At 47.7% G+C, this 17,152-nt stretch overlaps 1 protein-coding gene across 3 annotated transcripts in view; it reads left to right on the top strand.

Annotated features, from left to right (window-relative positions):
• Positions 251-17,152, top strand: part of ZNF395 (zinc finger protein 395) — a 48,379-nt gene continuing 31,477 nt past the window's right edge. The window contains 1 exon segment of one of the 3 annotated variants that reach the window (NM_001244495.1): positions 251-331. In NM_001244495.1, coding sequence (NP_001231424.1) covers positions 294-331 — 38 coding nt within the window. In that variant the 5' untranslated portion in view covers positions 251-293. 3 annotated transcript variants of the gene reach the window in all.

Below are 17,152 nucleotides of genomic sequence, written 5' to 3'. Positions count from 1 at the left end.
TAAATTTATTTGAATATGAATCTACATGCTCACACTCACAGGCACTGGGTCTCCTTACCACCGTTGTAGCTCTGGTCTTATCTCTGAAAAACAAAGTGCGATACAGTGGAACAGCTTCAATTCTTGTTACAAATTACACAAAGCCAGAGCCTAACAGTGCCAAAAGCAACTGGTATTGTTTACCTAAGGGCTGAAAGCTAATAGTTAACTTTCTCTCATGTTAATTCAAGAAACAGTAAATAACGTCTCACTTTACAACTACAAACGAGAGGGACCGAGTAAAATGTCATAAAATGGAGAAGAAAGCATTAAAGCAAAGGCAAATGGAAAGGTTGGTTCCATGGCTCTCTCCCTCTCGCCTTTCGCCGCGCCCCGCGGGTCGGTGCTGCGCGGCCCGGGTCTCGACCGCCCCCGCGCAGCGCCAGTCTGCGGCGCCCGGAGCCTTCGGGCGGCCTTTCCCGCCCTGGGGCGAGCTCGGCCTTTCTCGGAGAAGCGTATCCCAGAGCCCGGCCTGGAAAAAACAACAGCAAGAAACTTTGACTCGGTTGGCGGTTCAGTGGAAACAGGCAAACCCCCAAGTTTGTTTCGGGGCTGCAGCCGCCGGGTCCGATTTGGGGGTGGGGTGGGGGCGTCACCACTGGGTCAGGTTCAAGTGCGCATGTGCGCCAGGAGTCGCTCGGGCACTTATTGAGCGCCCACTGTTTACTAGCGGGCGGGGGTGTGTATGCCGGGCGCGCAGTGGGGTGTGCGTTGGGGGCGGGGTGGGGGTGGGGGCTCGGGCGCGCGGGACCGCCGAGGGGCGCGCAGGCCGCGGGCGCGCGCGGCTCCGGGGGCGGGGGCGGGGGGCGCGGGGGAAGGGCGGTGCGGGGGGGGCGGTGGAGGGCGGCGAGGGGGTGTGTCCCCAGCCTCGCCCGGGTGCTCGCTGGCTGGCGCGCGCCTCCGCTCCCTTCCCGGGCGGGAATCCGGGCCGGGTTGTGGCCGCGGCCGCGTACGTGAGCGCAGTGTCCCGGAGAGGGAGGGCAGGCCGACCAGGTGGGCGCGAACGGAGCCTCGGCGGGCGAGCGGCCGTAGCCGAGCCGGGCGGTGGGCCGCGCCGGGTGGGCGGGCGCCGCGGCAGCCGCAGCGGGTTGCCGAGCCGAGCCGTCCGAGCGGTAGCTGCCCGGCCCGCGCCGCCGCTTGTAGCGGGGCGAGGTAAGCTGCACGGGGACCTCGCGGCGCTGCAGCCCAGGGACGAGGGCGGCCCGGGAACTTCCCACGCTCCACACGCCCTCGGGAGCCGGGCCGGCAGCTGGAGGGCACGGGAGGCGGGCGCCGCCGGGGCAGCGGCGGGTCGGGTCGCGGGGGCGCTGCGGCAGCGGCCGCGCCGGCCGGGTGGGGGTGGCCTCCCCCTCTCCCTCCCATGCGCCGCCTTGTTTATTTCGCCGGCTGCCGGCGCTCGCCTAGTGATCCCCTCCCCAACTTTGAGCGCCGGTCCGGAGTCGCCTCTCTGCCGGAGGGTGACCTGCCCCCTCCCTGACCCTTTCCGGCCGGGCCGCTGGCCCAGTCCTTTCGGCGCCCCGCGCGTTCCTGCCCGCTCCTCGGAGCGGCCCGGCGGGCAAGTGCCGGGCGCCGGGACGCGCGGCGCGACACACCCTCCACCTCGGGGGGCTGGCCCCCACCCTCCGGTTCCCGTCTCCCCACCCTCCACACTTCTGCGCGCCTTCACCCTGCCTCTCTTCTCCGGAGGCCCTGGCCTTCCTCGGCGCTGGCACTGCGGGCATGTGGGGTGCCCGGGTGGGGGCCCGAACGGGGAGTTTGTCATGTGCAAACAATTTCAAAGGCAGTATTTTCTTCCTTGCCTGGGAGTTCAGGGCTCAGCGCTTTCACTTTAGGATGGGCTCAGAAATCCAGAGAAGCCCATCTGTCAGGCGGCGAGGGGGGTGCTGCTGCCCCCTTTATTTCAGGCAGCCTTGGCCAGTGCCCAGTGATTTTAGAGCGCTTCCCCCAGGCAGGAGTTCTCCTGATGCCAGGCGGCCAGGTGCAGCGGTTACCTATAGGACACCAGTCAGTTCTTTACACCCTGTTTTCTAGAAAAGTGTATTTGGTGCATTTTCCCTGAAAGCGAGTGATCAACAGGTATTGAAGGCCTTTTTGACACCCTCCTAAGGTGTTGTGTAAACCGAGGTTCCGGGTCTGAAGGAACTTGAAACACCAGGAAACATAGCAATGAAGTTCAGTTCCACAGATCCTTTTGAGGGGCTTCTGTGTTCTCAGCATCATGCCAGGCTCTTTGCGAGATAATAAGAGGCACTCAAGAAATCTAAGGCCTCAGTAAGCCTACTGACCAGGTGAAAGTGATTTGAGAGCTCAAGTTCAAATTAATGTGCTCTGGCTGCCTTGATGAAGATTAGAGTTGCAGAATGGATTTAAGAGTACTAAGTTATGAAACGTTATGCACATGGAGAATAGCTCTGTAGCAAAGGTCAAAGGCAAGGGAGGGAGAAGTAACAGGTGTGAAAGGTTACAGAGGGATTAGGGGAGGAGAAGAGGTTCAGACAGTTATCTCAGGGAGGATGAGAAAGATACATGAGATGATTCCCTCCAGGGTGTATAATCTCAGGGAGGAGACAGAAAGACTTGGGAAGTAGGACCTCAAGATGGGGCACAATTAACTGTCAAACTGCAAGGTGTAGACTAGGTGCTATTGGAATTCAGAAAAGGGCACTATGAGTAGTAATCACCAGGATTGTGTTCCCAGCAGATGAGACCCTTGAGATGGGCCATGAGGTGCAAATGAACATGACTTTCCTGAGAGACAAGGGGATGTTTCCTGCACAGTAGGAGATAAAAATGGAGAGGAACAATGGTTGAGGTTGTGAATATCCTAGACAGCCAGACGGGAATCGCACTGTACCCTGTGTATACTAGGGAGATAGCAAAGGTTTTTGAGCCAGAGAGTAGTGATGTAATGAAAGGTTTTTAAAAGCAGTGTTAGGTGACAAATCAGTTAGTAGGCTGTTTTAGTTGTGGAGTACCCAGGCCTTGCACTGGGATAACTGGAAATGGAAAAATGGGTGGGTTTTAGAAGCATGACTGTTGAAATAATCTGTTGTCAGGGGCAGGATGAAGGAAGGAGATGAATGGAAATTAATTCTTGGTGGAAATTGATTACACGCCAGGGCCTTGGAGCTGCTGTAGTTAGTAACTCGAGAAATCGGAAATGTGTGTTTTGGAGAGAAGTAATTGACACTCAGGCTGCAGAGAAGTTTCTTGCGTTTGCCAAGACATTCAAACAGAGGTGTCCTGCAAGCAGCCACAACACTGAGATTGGTGGGAAACCAGGTGTGTAAGGTGGGAGAGGCTGCTGTTGCGGGGGAGGGAAGGCATCAGTCATAGGGAGTCAGGCAGGATGCTAGTGAGCGGGGCTGAGGGTCTGAGTTGGAAGGTTCTGTTTGGTCTTGCCATTCACATGACATCACTTGGTCCTGAACCTGAAGTTAACAGAGCAACTCAAGGGAGTTGAGCCTCCAAGGAGGATGGGACACTTCTTCTTATCAGGTGGGTGGGATTGGAGATTGGAGGGAAGTAGGATGGAATTGACTAAACACGTAAATTGTTGGGCTTCCAAATAAGCTGAGTTGTGCTTGCCACCCAGACCTTCAATCTTGCCCTGGTGTCCCTTCGCAGGTGTTTGTGGGGGGAGCACCAAGATGAGGGGGCAGCAAGATGATCTAAAAGAGCAAGGAGGAAATTTTGGGTTGGGGGGTGGTGCTTCTTCCAGGGCCAGGCCCCTTCTAACTAGAGCCTTTGCTAGTTCCCAGGGAGCCAGCCACTCTCCAGCAGCGGGGAGCTGGTGCTTCTCCTGGGCTCCTAATTCTGCTTTCCTGTTGCAAGGGTGACTTAGGGCGATTTGCTGAACAAATTCCCCAAGCCTCAGCTTGCAACATCTGAGTGCTGGTGAATTTGAAGGATGATTGCAGAAAGTTGCAGAATGAACAAAAATATGATTGCAGTTACTTGGCCTCCTGGTTTCTCTGAGATGCAGGAACCGTGAACTAGCAGGGGAAGCTGACTTGCATGGGGCAAGGTGTCCATCAGATATTTTTTCTTTTTAGGGAATATATGATTGTCAAGAAAAAAAATTTTGAATGGAGCACAGATGGAGCTAATATACTTGTCACAGAGCTGTGTTTTCTATACGCTTTCGACTGTGACCTACATTAAGAAATAAAATTTACAGTATGACCTAGTACACTCAATTATGTATGCAAAAATTTTAATTCATGTACATGAAGTCTTCCTCCTTTTGCTTGCTGCAATCTCCTCTGATACTTGTATCTTTTATCCCACTATTTTTCATTAAAGAATGCTTATTGTCTCCCACAAAGTCGACTTAACCGGTCTGTAATGGATCATAACCCACAGTTTGAAGAAAAGTTATAGAGGATTTTTGCATCTAGGAAGTGTTTAGTAAGCTGTTCCTGCTACCCTTATTAGTGCTGGAGGTGGAAGGAAGCAGGAGGAAGGGATTGAAAGTTTCCAGGTGTGATGGAGAGATTAGATACCTGTGTTTAAGGAGCAAGGCAAGATGATGAAATGCCAGGATGAAAGATAAGTAGCCATAGGGTTCAGAGGAAGAGGCTGTGGTATCGTGACTCGTAAGAACTTTCTGGAATCGGGAAGGAAGTCTGGGAGGGACCCTTTGGAGGTGTCTCGTGGTGGCGCATAGTTGTGGGGGTGCGGCCCGGGCCCTGGCATGGATTAGGGGTGTACTCGGTGTGTGGAAGAGTGAAGAACAGAGGTCCTTGTTAGAGGGGAGGTAGAAATCAAGGTTGGTTAGGATCAAAGGGTAGTTGGTGGAGGGGTTGTCACTGGGAGGCCTGGTGAATTTTCAGCCTTCAGACCAGTTGTAATTTGGACCTCACAAGGTTTTGCAGAAATTGGGAGCAGTCCAGAAAAACCTCTGGTTTGGGGACTCTCATAAAGAGTCAGACCAGGAGTTCCTGTCGTGGATCAGCACTTAATGAACCCAACTAGCATCTATGAGGACCCCTGGCCTCGCTTGGTGGGTTAAGGTTCTGGCATTGCTGTGAGTTGTGGTGTGTACGTCGCAGATGTGGCTCAGATCTGGCGTTGCTGTGGCTGTGGTGTAGGCCGGCGGCTACAGCTCCGATTAGACCCCTAGCCTGGGAACCTCCATATGCAGCAGGTGCGGCCCTAAAAAGACCCCCAAAAAAGTCAGACCAGGCAGACCCCCTGGGGGTGGGAGGCAGGCCTGTGCCCCCAGCTGTCCTGATTGCAGTTCTCCTTATGGCCTCGGTCCAGTGTCTGTCGATTCCCTGCTCAGGCCTGCAGGCCTTTGGTTTTGTGGCCGGAAGAGACTCAAAGGCCAAGTAGGGAATTTGGGCTCCCCGTCCAAGGCTCCGGGTGGCCACAGGAAGATTCAGTTAGGAGTGGGACATCATGGAATTTGAGAGCTCTGTGTACAAGTGGTGTGTTTTAGGCAGGTCAGAAGCACTTTCTCAGTTGCCGCTGCCTGGGACTTGGAAATGTTTTTCTGACGCCTGGACTAGTACTAATTAGAGATGGCTTCAGGCTGTATTCTCTATGAGGAGGCCAATTTCTAGCGACCCCAAGATCTCTCAGGCCTTCCCATTTTCCAATTCTGGCTGGCCACATTAGGTGGTGGCTCCTGGCACGTATCTTCTGAGAACTGTGTCAGGGTAACAACTTGGTGAGATGTGAGTCATGACTGCCAAGTGCCGAATGACATTATCTTCTCAGGAGCTTTGATTCTGTGAGTCAGTAATAAAGGAGACGGGCTGCGTCATTTCTTATTTCCTTCTTCTTTTCACGGCCCTGGGGGTAGGACCCCAGGATCCAGAGATTGATAATCCAGGATTCATAACAACCATGGAGTAATTGGTTCAAGTCCAGGTGTGAATGCAAATGACTCCTGGAAAACCAGGTTGGTTTGGGGACCAGCTCAAGTCTGTGGTCTGGAGATAGGTTTGGTTTACCCTGGAGGTCCATAACCAGTTGTGATGTAGAGCACTTCCCTGGGGACCTGTAGGTGACAGAGTTGAGCAGGAGCGCCACCCTGCTTTTTACCGGTGTGCGGTCAGATTATTTTAGAATATTGCTTTTGTAAAAAAAAAAAAAATCAAAACTGAAGTGCTTTTTACTTAAAAAAGTATGTGGCTGTAGGATGCAAGGATAACTGGAAGTCAGCCAAATTGTATCCAGTTAAGCCCGTTTCCTGTTGTATGTGATGGTTTGGTTACTAGATCAAAGCAGTGATGCAGCAGCTATAGTACACTTTGGCTTTAGTACAGTATTTAACAGTTATCTTAAGATATCACGGTCCATATTAAATAAGTGGTGGAATGTGGGCTGGATGGTGTTATTAATTTAATTTGACAGTTATATGCAAAAACCGTTAATTAGTGGCACTGAGTCAGCCTGGAGAGAGGGCTCAAAATGAGTGCCAGGGGTTCTATTCTTGGCCTTGAGCTGTTCATCATTTTTCCCAGTGTTGTGGATGAAGGTGCAAGAAGGTATGTTTGTCAGTTTTGTTGATGGCGTAGAAGTCGGAGAAGTTGCTTATTTAGTAGACAAACCAAGGTTCAAAAATATCCAGGAGGGCCTACATTAAACAAAGAAATACAGTGAGGGATAAATGTAAAGTCTGATGTAGTTGGCGTTTTTTTTTTGCTTTTTTTACTAATGAATTTTATTACATTTATAGGTGTACAGCAATCATCACAACCAAGTTCTGATGTAATTTTTAAAATCTGAATTGTAATGTTTGTACATTCTGGTAAGATACTTCCACTTCTGGAGACCACATCTGAAATGTAGCTGATGCTTTGTGAACAGAGATTATTTAGACTTTTATTTTGTTTTGTTTGTTTTCATTGTAACTGGTCTGGAAGTAATCTATATGTGATTCCGATGGATGTGTCTTTATAATGTAATAAAAATAATGTTTAGGAAAAGCTTTTTTTTTTTTTTTGTCTTTTTGGGACCGCACTCGTGGCATATGGAGGTTTCCAGGCTAGGGGTCGAATTGAAGCTGTAGCCATCAGCCTACGCCACAGCCACAGCCACTCAGGATCCGAGCCAAGTCTGCGACCTACACCACAATTAACGGCATCGCTGGATCCTTAAGCCACTGAGCAAGGGCAGGGATCGAACCCGCAACCTCATAGTTCCTAGTTGGGTTCTTTAACCGCTGAGCCACGACAGGAACTCCATAGGAATAGCTTAAATAACACGGACAAATGTTTCTGCTAAAAGTTGAGGTGCATCTACAATATGACTGCAAATCTTACAGTGTATAGAAAAGGCCTGGAAGGAAATATACTAATAATTCAAATACCAAAACACTAATATAGGTTACTTCTAGATGGAATAAGTTGAGTGACTGTCTTTTTTCACGTTTTCAATTTACTATTTGCATTTTTTATAGTGTGTATGTATAGCACAGTGGGAAAAACACTGATATATTTTTAAAATATGTTCTATTTTTTTAGAGCAGTGCTTTTAGGTTCACAGCAAAGTAGAGCAGAAGGTTCAGAGAATTCCCACATCTTCTCTCCCCCTGCACGTGTACAGCCTCCTTAGCTACCAATACCTCTCACCAGAGTGGTACATTAGTTGTAATTGATGAACCTACACTCACTGACATGTCATGATTACACAAAGTCCATAGTTTCCACCAGGGTTCACTCTTGGTGTTGTACATCCTGAGTTTGGACAAATATATCCACCATTATAGTATCACATGGAGTACTTTCACTGCCCGAAAATCCTCTGTGCTTTGCTTATTCATCCCTCCCACTTCCTAACCCTTAGTAACCACTAAATGTTTTACTGCCTCCACAAGTTTTGCTTTTTTTAGAATGTTATATAATTGGACTCATACGGTATATAGTCTTTTCAGATTGGCTTCTATCACTCAGTAACATGTGTCTTATCTTTCTCCATGTCTTTTCATGGCTTGATATAGCTCATTTCTTTTTAGCACTGAATAGTATTCCATTGTCTGGATGTACCACAATGTATTTATCCATTCCTCTGCTGAAGGACATCTTGATTGCTTCCAAGTTTTGGCAATTATTATCAATCACATAGCCATAAACATCTGTGTACAGGTTTTCATGTGGACATAAGTTTTCAGCTCCTTTGGATACATATCCAGGAGCACAATTGCTGGATCTTATAGTAAGAGTGTGTTTAGTTTTGTAAGAAAGCACCAAATTGTCTTCCAAAGTGGCTGCACCATTTTGCATTCCCACCAGCAGTAAATGGGAGTTCCTGCTGCTCTACATCCTCACTAGCACTTGTTGTCAGTAATCTGGATTTTGGCCATGCTCAAGGTGTGTAGTAGTATCACATTTTAATTTGCGATTCCCTAATGACTTGTGACGACATCTTCTCATGTGCTCTTTTGTCATCTGTCTTCTTTGGTGAGGTGTCTGTTAAGGCCTTTGGCCCCCTTTTAAAAATTGAGTTGTTTTCTTGTTGAGTTTTAAGAATTCTTTGTATATTACGGATAATTGTCTTTTATCAGATGTATGTCTTTTGCAGATATTTTCTCCCAGCCTCTGGTTTGTCTCTTCATTCTCTTGAACACTGCTATTTAAAAAATGTATTAAGGACAGGATGGGGTAAAGGGGAATGATTCATTCAGCAACTACCCTTAGGTATCTACCTGTTATGTGTCAAGCACAGACTAGGCACTGGAGTCTCAAAGGAGGACTCAGTCCCTGACCTGAAGTTGATGATCTGATTGAAAGGGGGAGACAGATAGGTAGATAGATAAGCACAGTGTAGCCCTGGTGGTGCCCCAGGTGCTGAGGAGGGGGCAGATCAGGTGGGAAGAAGGTTTTGAGATTGTTCTGTGATTCATGAGTTTCATCCTCATCTGGGTGGCATGAGGCTTTTTAGAAAATGAGGCCAGTTCTTAACTGGACCAGAAATTCATCAGTGCAGTCACAGGGTATATATATATATATTTTTACTTCCTTTTTCTGGCCATACCTATGGCATATGGAAGTTCCCAGGCTAGGGGTCAAAGTGGAGCTGCAGCCACCGGCCTTGCAACACAGCCACGGCAACACTGGATCCAAGCCGCATCTTTGACCTACACTGCTTGCAGCAACGCTGGATCCCTAATCCACTGAGTGAGGCCAGAAGTAGAACTTGCATTCTCATGGAGACTAGTTGGGTTCTTAATGCACGGAGCCACAACGGGAACTCCAGATCTAGATATAATGACCTCTGCTGGTCATGTGATAATTCAGACCACTGCAGGGCCATGATTTAAAAGAAACATGAACAAACTTCACCTATAGGAAGGAGACTAGGATGACGTGGGATCAAGGATGATTGGAGTACACTCACAGGGTGGGTACACAATAGTGCTTTCCAGGAGTTCCCGTTGTGGCGCAGTGGTTAATGGATCTGACTAGGAACCAAGAGGTTGCAGGTTCAACCCCTGGCCTTGCTCAGTGGGTTAAGAATCCGGCGTTGCCATGAACTGTGGTGTAGGTCGCAGATGCAGCTTGGATCTGGTGTGGCTGTGGCTGTGGCGTGGACTGGCGGTTACAGCTCCGATTGGACTCCTAGCCTGGGAACCTCCATGTGCCTAGGGAGAGGGCCTAGAAAAGGCAAAAAGACTAAAAAAAAATAGTGCTTTCCAATATTATCAGGTATAGGGAAGAGTGTTTCTGCTTCTGGTGTCCAGATATGACCAATGCATGGAACAATTTTTCCCCCTCAAGCTTCAGATTCTTTCTCTGTAGAATTTCATTACATACTTCCTTGACTGTTGAATGTTTACACTGAAAGTGATGAGTTTTAAATTTCCTTTTAACCTTAAAAACTGGGAGAGCAGAAACTTTTGAGTGGGATTTCCTAGGAGTGCATTTATTTAGTTTATATCATCAGACAGTACATTTGTGGTTTGAATGAAAAGTTTTTCACTTTTGTTATTTGCAGCTTACATGTGGGAAGTCTAATTTTGCCTTTACTTCAGCTTTACTGAAATAGATGGTGGATTTAGAATCCTCCCATATTATGTAAAAACTTGAGATTTTCTTCTTGATATTTTTGGATTACTTCTTTTGTTGTTGTTGGGGGCACTGCTTGGGCTAAATCACATACCAAAAGTTTCTTAGAGAAACTCTGCAAAGAGGACACAGCTTTATCTCATCTTTTGGAGAATAACATAAGATTTCTGTCACCTTGTGATAACATGCCTACATTTTTGCATGTGAAAAAAAAAAAATCGGTGTGGGGTAGTTCCCGTTGCGTCTCAGTGATAATGAACTTAATTAGTATCCATAAGGACTCAAGTTCAATTCCTGGCCTCGCTCAGTGGGTCAAGGATCCGGCATTGCTCTTAGGTGTGGTGTAGATCACAGACACAGCTTGGATCCTGAGTTGCTGTAGCTGTGACATAGGCCGGCTGCTGCCACTCTGATTCTACCCCTAGCCGGGGAACTTCCATATGCCTTGGGTACGGCCCTAAAAAGCCAAAAAAACAAAAAACAAAAAAAATCAGTGTGGGCAAAAAAGTGCTTTCTTCATGTGGAGTAATTTCAGGGTGCGTGACCTTGGGAAGCTCAGTTATAGATGTATGTAAAAATATAGGCAGAACTTGTTAATTTAGAACTATCATTGGAAGTCTTGGTGTACTTGCTGGTCAAGGGCCCAGCAGCCTTTATCTCAGTATCATTAGGACCTCACACAGTGTGTGGCACGTCGGCCTGGCTTTTGGAATTGCTGTGCGTCAGTTTCCTGGGCCACATAGCAGTGGGTACGGGAAAAACTTAGGCTATGACACTTTTTTTTTTAAAGGCCAAATACGATAAGAAATAACAGCTCTCAGCCTTTTTTGTTCTCTGAGTCCTGGGAAGCCATAAAACTCTTTTAGTAAAAACAACCACACTCAGTGGCTGTTTTTCAAAGTGCAGGGGGAATGAAAAACTCCCTCGCCTCCTTCTATTTTTCCTTTTCTGCTGAAAATGAATTGCTCCTGGTGTGCTGTTCTTAAATTCCTGTGTCCTCTATCCATTTTAATCTTGTTATCTATTTTTATGGTGACTGTCGCCATGGTACTTGTGCTCTTTACATAGCACAACAGAGATTTCGGATGTCTGATAGGACAGCTCAGAGTTCTGCTTCAGCCAGCAGAGAAACTGTGCTGGGGTAGTGTGTTTTTTTTTTTTTTTTAATTGAAGTGTGATTTGCATACAGTGGAATCCTCAGATCTGAAGTGTGCTGTTTAATCAGTTTTGACAAATGTATCTCGAGATTGAACATTTCCGACACCTCCAGAGTGTTACTCCTCCCCCAACCAGAAGGACCACAGCGCTGAGTTCTATCACCTGGGTTAGTTTTACCTCCACTAGGTCCTTAATACTAGAATCTTGTGTTTCTAAGGCCTTTAGACATGGTGTTTTTGAAGAGGTGGAGGAGTGTGTGTGTGTGTGTGTGTGTGTTTAAAAGTCAGCCTTCTCTATGGTTGGGTGACCCCGAGGAGTAAATAATATTTTGGAGCTTGTCTAATGTGGTGGTCAGATTCTTCTCTCATTAGCCCACGGGATCCAAATTTATGTTAGAAATCCCCACTCCCAGATGGAAGAGAAGAGTCTGAGGCACAACGGCTAGGCCTGGTGTGCAGTACATGTGACTGGTGTGTGTGTGTGTGTGTGTGGCTGGAGAGTTGGAATGCTCAACTAGAGCTGAAATTGCTCCTAGGACAGCCCTTTGAATTACCCAGAAGCCACCTGACATGCCTTTCTCTCTCTCTCTCTCTCTTTTTTTTTTTTTGCCTCTTCCTTGCACCAGATATAAATTGAACCATCTACCGAGTCTCAGAGCCTGGCTTCTAATATTGAAACAAGATCTGTGTTGCAGAGCTGGCTGCTTTGCACTGCCGAATTCTCAGCCTCCTGTCATATTTGGGTAGAAAGTGCCCCTAAACACGTGACTGAACAGTAGGGAACAGGGTCCGTTTTCTTTCTTTTTGTAAAAAAAAAATTAAATGGCAAAATGAGATTTTCATTACACAAGTCGGATTCGGAGTCGTTCTCTGTAGGGAAAGAACCAAAAAGCAAACCTTTCAGAGCAAATAAAATCTTCCTTGACAACCACTCCTAATCCTGGGCCTTCTCCAGAGGTTAACCACTGTTTTGAGCTTGTCAGTATTCTTCAGATGCTTAACATACTTGCATTTATACCTATAGAACTTTTAAAAAGTTAAGTGCACTGCACTGCAAATGGTATTGTGCTCTGCCCCTCCCCCACTACCCCCACTAGATCTTGCTCCCGTCAGTATGTATAAGTCTTGTTGATTTTGTTTAACTCCTGCTTGGCCTTCCTTAGAATCAGAAGACTAAACCCTTGTTTGACTTAGCCTAATTGATGGATGTTTAAATTCTTCCCAAATCCTCCGCTGTTACAAATGCTGTTACAGTACACATGGCCGCACCTGCCTCTCTGTAACACAAGTGACTGTTTCTCCAGGGTAGATAGTGAGAAAGGGGACTTGCTGGGTAATAGGGTCCTTCGATGTTAAACCTTAATAAAGACCCATTACAGGAGTTCCCGTTGTGGTGCAGCGGAAATGAATTCAACTAGGAACCATGAGGTTGCGGGTTCGATCCCTGGTCTTGCTCAGTGGGTTAAGGATCTGGCGTTGCCATGAACTGTGGTGTATGTCGCAGATGTGGCTTGGATCCCGAGTTGCTGTGTCTGTGGTGTAGGCCGGCAGCTACAGCTCCGATTAGACCCCTAGCCTGGGAATCTCCATATGCCGCAGGAGTGGCCCTAGAAAAGGCAAAAAGACAAAAAAAAAAAAAAAAAAAAAAAAAAAAAAGACCCATTACAGGGTCAGTTCTGAGTTTAGACTTAATGTAGGCCATAGGCAGGGCATACTTGAGGGTGAGCTCAGACATGAGGCAATTATTTTCTAAGACTGGGGCAGGTTTTATTTAGGCTGTGCAAGTGTGTGGCCCCCACGTTTCAGCTTGTCTGGAAAGGTGGCTGTTGGGAAGGGCTCTGCTGAGCCTCATAGCCTGTTTGGTCTGGTCCCCCAAAGACTCTGGCCTGCATGTTGGAGAAGAATCCCTGGATGGGAGTTCTTGGTGGCTCAGCAGGTTAAGGATCCCATGCTGTCACTGCGATCTCTGGCCTGGGAACTTCTGTATACCGTGGGTGTGGCCAAAAAAAAAAAAAAAAAAATCCTTGGATGGATGAGTCCATTGTAGACTCTGTGTGGTAAATTCTAAACCTAGTTCATTCCCTGGCTGGAGACCTTCATGCATCTGTGATTCTTCTCTGTCCATCATTAGAAAACAAAGTGTGGCTTCATCGTGCAAAGCCAAGGGTGAGGCATTTAGAAGCACTTTAGTGTTCCGTTTCATTTTTTTTTTTTTTTTTAAACCCTAGAACATTGTCGTGTGACTCCTAATAACAATTCCATTTTGTTAGGAGAAGGATGATGTGTGGCTTTCTGTATTTACACTTCTTGTCATCATCTCTGGATCTCGGAGAACTTGTAGGAAACATGAAAATTCATCATATTAGGCCAAACCATGCGTTAGCCAGCCAGGCAAGGGAGGCTTGGCTCTGTCCCCTTTCTTTCTTTTTTCTTTTTATGGCCGCATCTGTGGCATATGGAAGTTCCCAGGCTAGGGTTTGAATCAGAGCTACAGCTGCTGGCCTACACCACAGCCACAGCAATTCGGGATCTGAGCTGCATCTGTGACCTACTCCGTAGCTCACGGCTGGATCCTTAACCCACTGAGTGAGGCCAGGGATTGAACCCTCATCCTCATGGATGCTAGTTGGGCTCATTACCACTAGTAACAATAACAGGAACTCCACTAGTCGGGTTCTTAACCTGCTGAGCCACGATGGGAACTCCAGCTCTGTCCCTTTTGAAGGGATCATGCTGGTGCCACTGATCACCTAGCTAGTGAGGAGCAGAGCCTGTTGCATCCTTAACTATTCCACATGCATTTGCCTTCAGATTCCTTAAGCAGAAGTTAGAAAACACCCTTGCATCCAAACAGCTGTCCAAAGCCAGTGATGCATTTATATTGCCTTCTTTGGGCTCTTGAGACGTCTCCTCCTCTGGTCAAGGTTGGGGCCTTATCTTATCTCCCTCATTTGCTAGATACTCCCAGAGTCCTACGGCCTTGATCTTTCTGGCTCCCTTAGTGTGCTTTCCCCGTCATGTAGCCCATTAAGGTGACGGTCCTCTAGTTTTACAAGTTTTCTTTCTTCCTTCCCTCTTTTTTTTTTTTCCTCTTTTTTTTCTTTTCTTTTCGTCCACTCCACGGCATATGGAGTTCCCAGGCCAGGGATTGGATCTGAGTCACACTTTCAACCTATTCTGCAACTATGGCAAAGCTGGATCCTTTAACTACTGTGCAGGGCCGGGGATCAAACCTGCACCCTGGCTCTGCAGAGATGCTGCTCAGCCCATTGTGCCATAGCAGGAACTCCAAGTTATCTTTCTTGATGGGCAGTCACCAGCGTTCCCGCTGGGGATGATTCTCTAAGTTTATAGAGAGTAGCGGGCAATGTGTTTTTATTTTCAGTGTTTTTGCAGTGGTGCCGGACAAAACAGTTTGTTCTTTGGCCTCTGTGACCACTGTAGGGGGACAGTCCAATCTGTAGTGCTATCAAGGCCCCTGGGTTGCCACAGAGCTCTTCCTTGACTTTGATTTTTTTTTTCTTAAATGTATTCCACAGCCCTTGTTGATGGGAAACTGTGCTGTCTGCTTTCCTCCTCCTCGAGTGAAGTTTTCCCTGTGATCTTCCCATGAGCTTGGCTGGTCACTACCCAGAGCTTGGTGCCTTTTTTTAGGCTCACATTTGCTGACCTTAGCACTGGAGGTGCTTCTTCTCATTCTTTGCTGGGCTCCTCTCTCAGACCTGGGGAATCGAAAGCTCTAGGGAGGGGAGCTAGGTGACTCTTAACAACCAAGGCACTCTTTGAAAAAAAACTGCATCATCTCATCAAAGCCTCGAGGTTTCCTTTGGAGTAGGGGCCAGTGTTTTTCTCACTTTACAGGTGAGGAAACTGAGACACAGAGGAGCAAAGTAGTTTGCCCAAGCTCACAAATTGGGTAGTTAGTGCTCGTTTGCAACCCTGGCTGTTTCCCTGTGCATTCTCTTTGGGATATTTGTAAACGTGTTAAGTAGGGGTAATTGTAGCCCTGGTCCCAGGGAGCCCCATGTGGGATGCTTTGCTGTCATAGTGCCCATTTCATTTCCCCTCCCACACACCAACACGCTAACCTCTCTGTGACTCAGGTTTTCACGAACAAGGAGCCTCATCTTGCCTAGGCTCTAACTTGATACCTGATTTTCCTGTATAATATGGTGGAAAGAGCATAGCTTTTGGAGTTGGATGTGTTTGGACTCACATCTTGGTTCTGTCAGTTTGTCACCCTGTGGCCTTGGGAATGTTACTCAACCTCCTGGAGCCTCAGTCTCCGCATCTGTAAAGTGGAGAAGGTGATGGCACTTATCCCATGGGATTATTGTGAGGGACGCAGTGAGACACAGTCTGTGTGTGACTTGCTCAACCAATGGCTGGCACATTCATCTTTGAGAAATGAAAGCTCTTGGAACATTCATCAAGGACCAGCAGTCTTTCAAAGGCTGTGCATTGCACAGAAGCCTGTGTTTCTCTTGCCCTTTGATTCTGTCACAACTGACAAAGCAGGTAGATGCAATTCAGAGGCTTGGGAACAGCTCACTGCCTTTCCCCTCAAAAAAGAGTGTATTTTTTTTTTTTTTGGTCTTTTTAGGATCACACCTGTGGCATATGGAGGTTCCCAGGCTAGGGGTTGAACCAGAGCTGTAGCCACCAGCTTATGCCACAGCCACAGCAATGCAGGATCCAACCTATACCACAGCTCACGGCAACGCCGGATCCTTAGCCCGCTGAGCAAGGCCAGGGATCAAACCTGTGTCCTCATGGGTACTAGTCAGATTCGTTTCAGCTGAGCCACGACGGGAACTCTCAAAAGAGTCTAGTCTTCTGCTGGCCCTGAACTATGTTCACCCTCCCTGCCTGCCTGACTTGGGGCGGGAGTCCATGTGGTGTCAGCCTCCTGGGTCATCCTGGGGCCAGCCATGGCTGTGACCTACTGTGTGCCAGCATCAGCACTTGAGGGGGCCCTGTGGTCCCTGTGATTGACCCACATTTGTTTTGTCACTCTGGCTGAGAATATCCTCAGCAGTGAGCGTGCTCTCATCCTCCGTCCTTTTCAGGAAAATCATCCGAGAGTGGACGCCCCAGTATCCTGAGCTGGGGCCAGGTTGCCCTTTCATTTGGCCTGTGTCTGTGTCTCTCCGTCACCCTTGAACTCACCCTAAGCCCCAGGAACCTTCAGTTACTGGGGCATGAAGGTTCCCTAACTGGCTTCTGGAGAGAAAGCTCCTGACTTGGTGGCCTGTGCCCTGAGCGAGTGGCCTCCCCAGCTGTGCTCATTTTCCATCATTTTGCCATGTATTTAAACTGCCTTCCTTACGGTATCTAAGAGGCTCTTCATTTAGGCTTTCTGTTTTCTGGGGGAAATGTGTCTGTCTCTTCCCACCCTCTAGTCACTCAGCAGATTTTTTTCCCCCCTTAGATTCATAACACATTTTATTTCAACTTATGTTAGACACTGAAAATTTTAACATGCGCATTCATCTATGAGCTTAATCCTAAAACCCATCTTTTTAAAAATGGGGCTTCAGTGTCAGATTGCTGGATGGATGTTTTTTGCATTTTTCCCAAAAGAAGCAAATTCTGATTCATTCATTTAATTATACAGCACAGATATATGAATGTCGCTCTGGAGCATGTTAAGTGCTTTAATAAACAAGTGCTGGGTGTGGGATGCAGGTGGAGCTCAGTGAGGCCTCACGTTCTTGAAAGGCAGTGTCTGAAGCCGAGGCGCCTTCATTATTTAGTTCATGGCAAGAGCCTGGCACATGTGTTGAATACCAGCAGATTTTTGAAAGCACTAGAGGTCTGGTTCTGTTGTGTCCTTTCCCCCGGGTTTCTGGTGACTCGGTGCTGACCTGTTTTCGGTGTGGGTCTATAGGGTGAATTCGGATCCAGATCCAGGACAGCTGGATCCCGGGATGGACGCGT

The sequence above is a fragment of the Sus scrofa genome, chromosome 14 (genome assembly GCF_000003025.6).
Source record: "Sus scrofa isolate TJ Tabasco breed Duroc chromosome 14, Sscrofa11.1, whole genome shotgun sequence".
NCBI lineage: Eukaryota > Metazoa > Chordata > Mammalia > Artiodactyla > Suidae > Sus > Sus scrofa.
Note: the sequence above shows the minus strand (reverse complement) of the source record. Positions and strands in the feature narration are given on the sequence as shown.